This window comes from Coturnix japonica, chromosome 1 (genome assembly GCF_001577835.2).
Source record: "Coturnix japonica isolate 7356 chromosome 1, Coturnix japonica 2.1, whole genome shotgun sequence".
Lineage (NCBI taxonomy): Eukaryota > Metazoa > Chordata > Aves > Galliformes > Phasianidae > Coturnix > Coturnix japonica.
This window is the reverse complement of record NC_029516.1, coordinates 747,935-748,948: the sequence shown is the minus strand read 5'-3', so window position 1 is coordinate 748,948 and position 1,014 is coordinate 747,935. Positions and strand designations below refer to the sequence as shown.

Genomic DNA, 1,014 nt, shown 5'->3' with positions numbered 1-1,014 from the left:
CCCATCATCACTACCACCCACTACCCCACTCACCCCATTACTTACACCACTCCATTGTCCCATTAACCCCCATCATCCCCATCACCTCCATCACCCGTCTCATCCTCATCACCCCCATAATCTCCAATACCCCCAACTCCACAGCCCCATTACCCCCTAATCATCCCCATCACTCCCACCACCTCATTCCCCCTTACCACCTCATTACCCCCATCACCACATTACTCCCCATCATCCCATAACCCCCCACCACCCCATCACCCCCTATAATCACTACTACCCACTTACCCACTCACCCCATTACCTCCACCACTCCATTGTCCCATTACCCCCCAATCATCTCCATCACTCCCACCACCTCATTCCCCCTTACCACCTCATTAACCCCATTACTCCCCATCATCCCATAACCCCCCACCACCACACATTACCCCCCATCCGTCTCGTCCCATACCCGACCACAGGAGCAACTTTCCGTGCGCCTCCTCCTGCGATCCCGAGTCCGCCGCCAGCAGCGTGGACGTGTGCGCGTAGGGCAACGCGGATCCCAGGCATGAACCGAAGCGCAGCCGCTCGCAGGCCGCGGGCCGCCGGCAGCGCTCGGGAGGAGAGACCGAAGCGTTGAGGGGAGCAGCGGGGCAACGGCGGGGACCGAGAGCCAGGCCCAACGCCAGCGCCCACAGCCAGCACGGGCCGCCCCCGCCCCACGGCCCGCTCGGAGCCCCCGAGCCCGGCGGAGCGGCCCCGGGGCCCGCCATGGCCCGGCCTGTGGGGGGGGACGGGGGGGAGTTTGGGGTGGGACGGGGCGGGAAGGGAAGGGAGGAGAGAGGCGGGAGAGGGAGGGAGGAGTTGGGGAGGAGGGAAAGTTTTGGGAGGGGAAAGTTCGGGGTGGGAGGGGAAAAAGTGGGTTTTTGTGAGGGAGAAAGTTGGGTTTGTGAGGGGGGAAGTTGGGTTTGTGAGGGAAAAGTTGGGATTGTGATGGGAACGGTGGGATTTCTAGGGAGAAAGTTGCAT

General features: G+C 62.3%; 1 protein-coding gene across 1 annotated transcript in view; it reads right to left on the bottom strand.

The window, feature by feature from the left end:
• Nucleotides 1–784, bottom strand: part of SMO (smoothened, frizzled class receptor) — an 8,586-nt gene extending 7,802 nt beyond the window's left edge. The window contains exon 1 of the mRNA XM_015854246.2: nt 455–784. Within this exon, the coding sequence (XP_015709732.1) occupies nt 455–758 (304 nt within the window). The 5' untranslated portion in view covers nt 759–784. The remainder of the gene's footprint in view (nt 1–454) is intronic.
• Between the last annotated feature and the right edge of the window lie 230 nt (nt 785–1,014).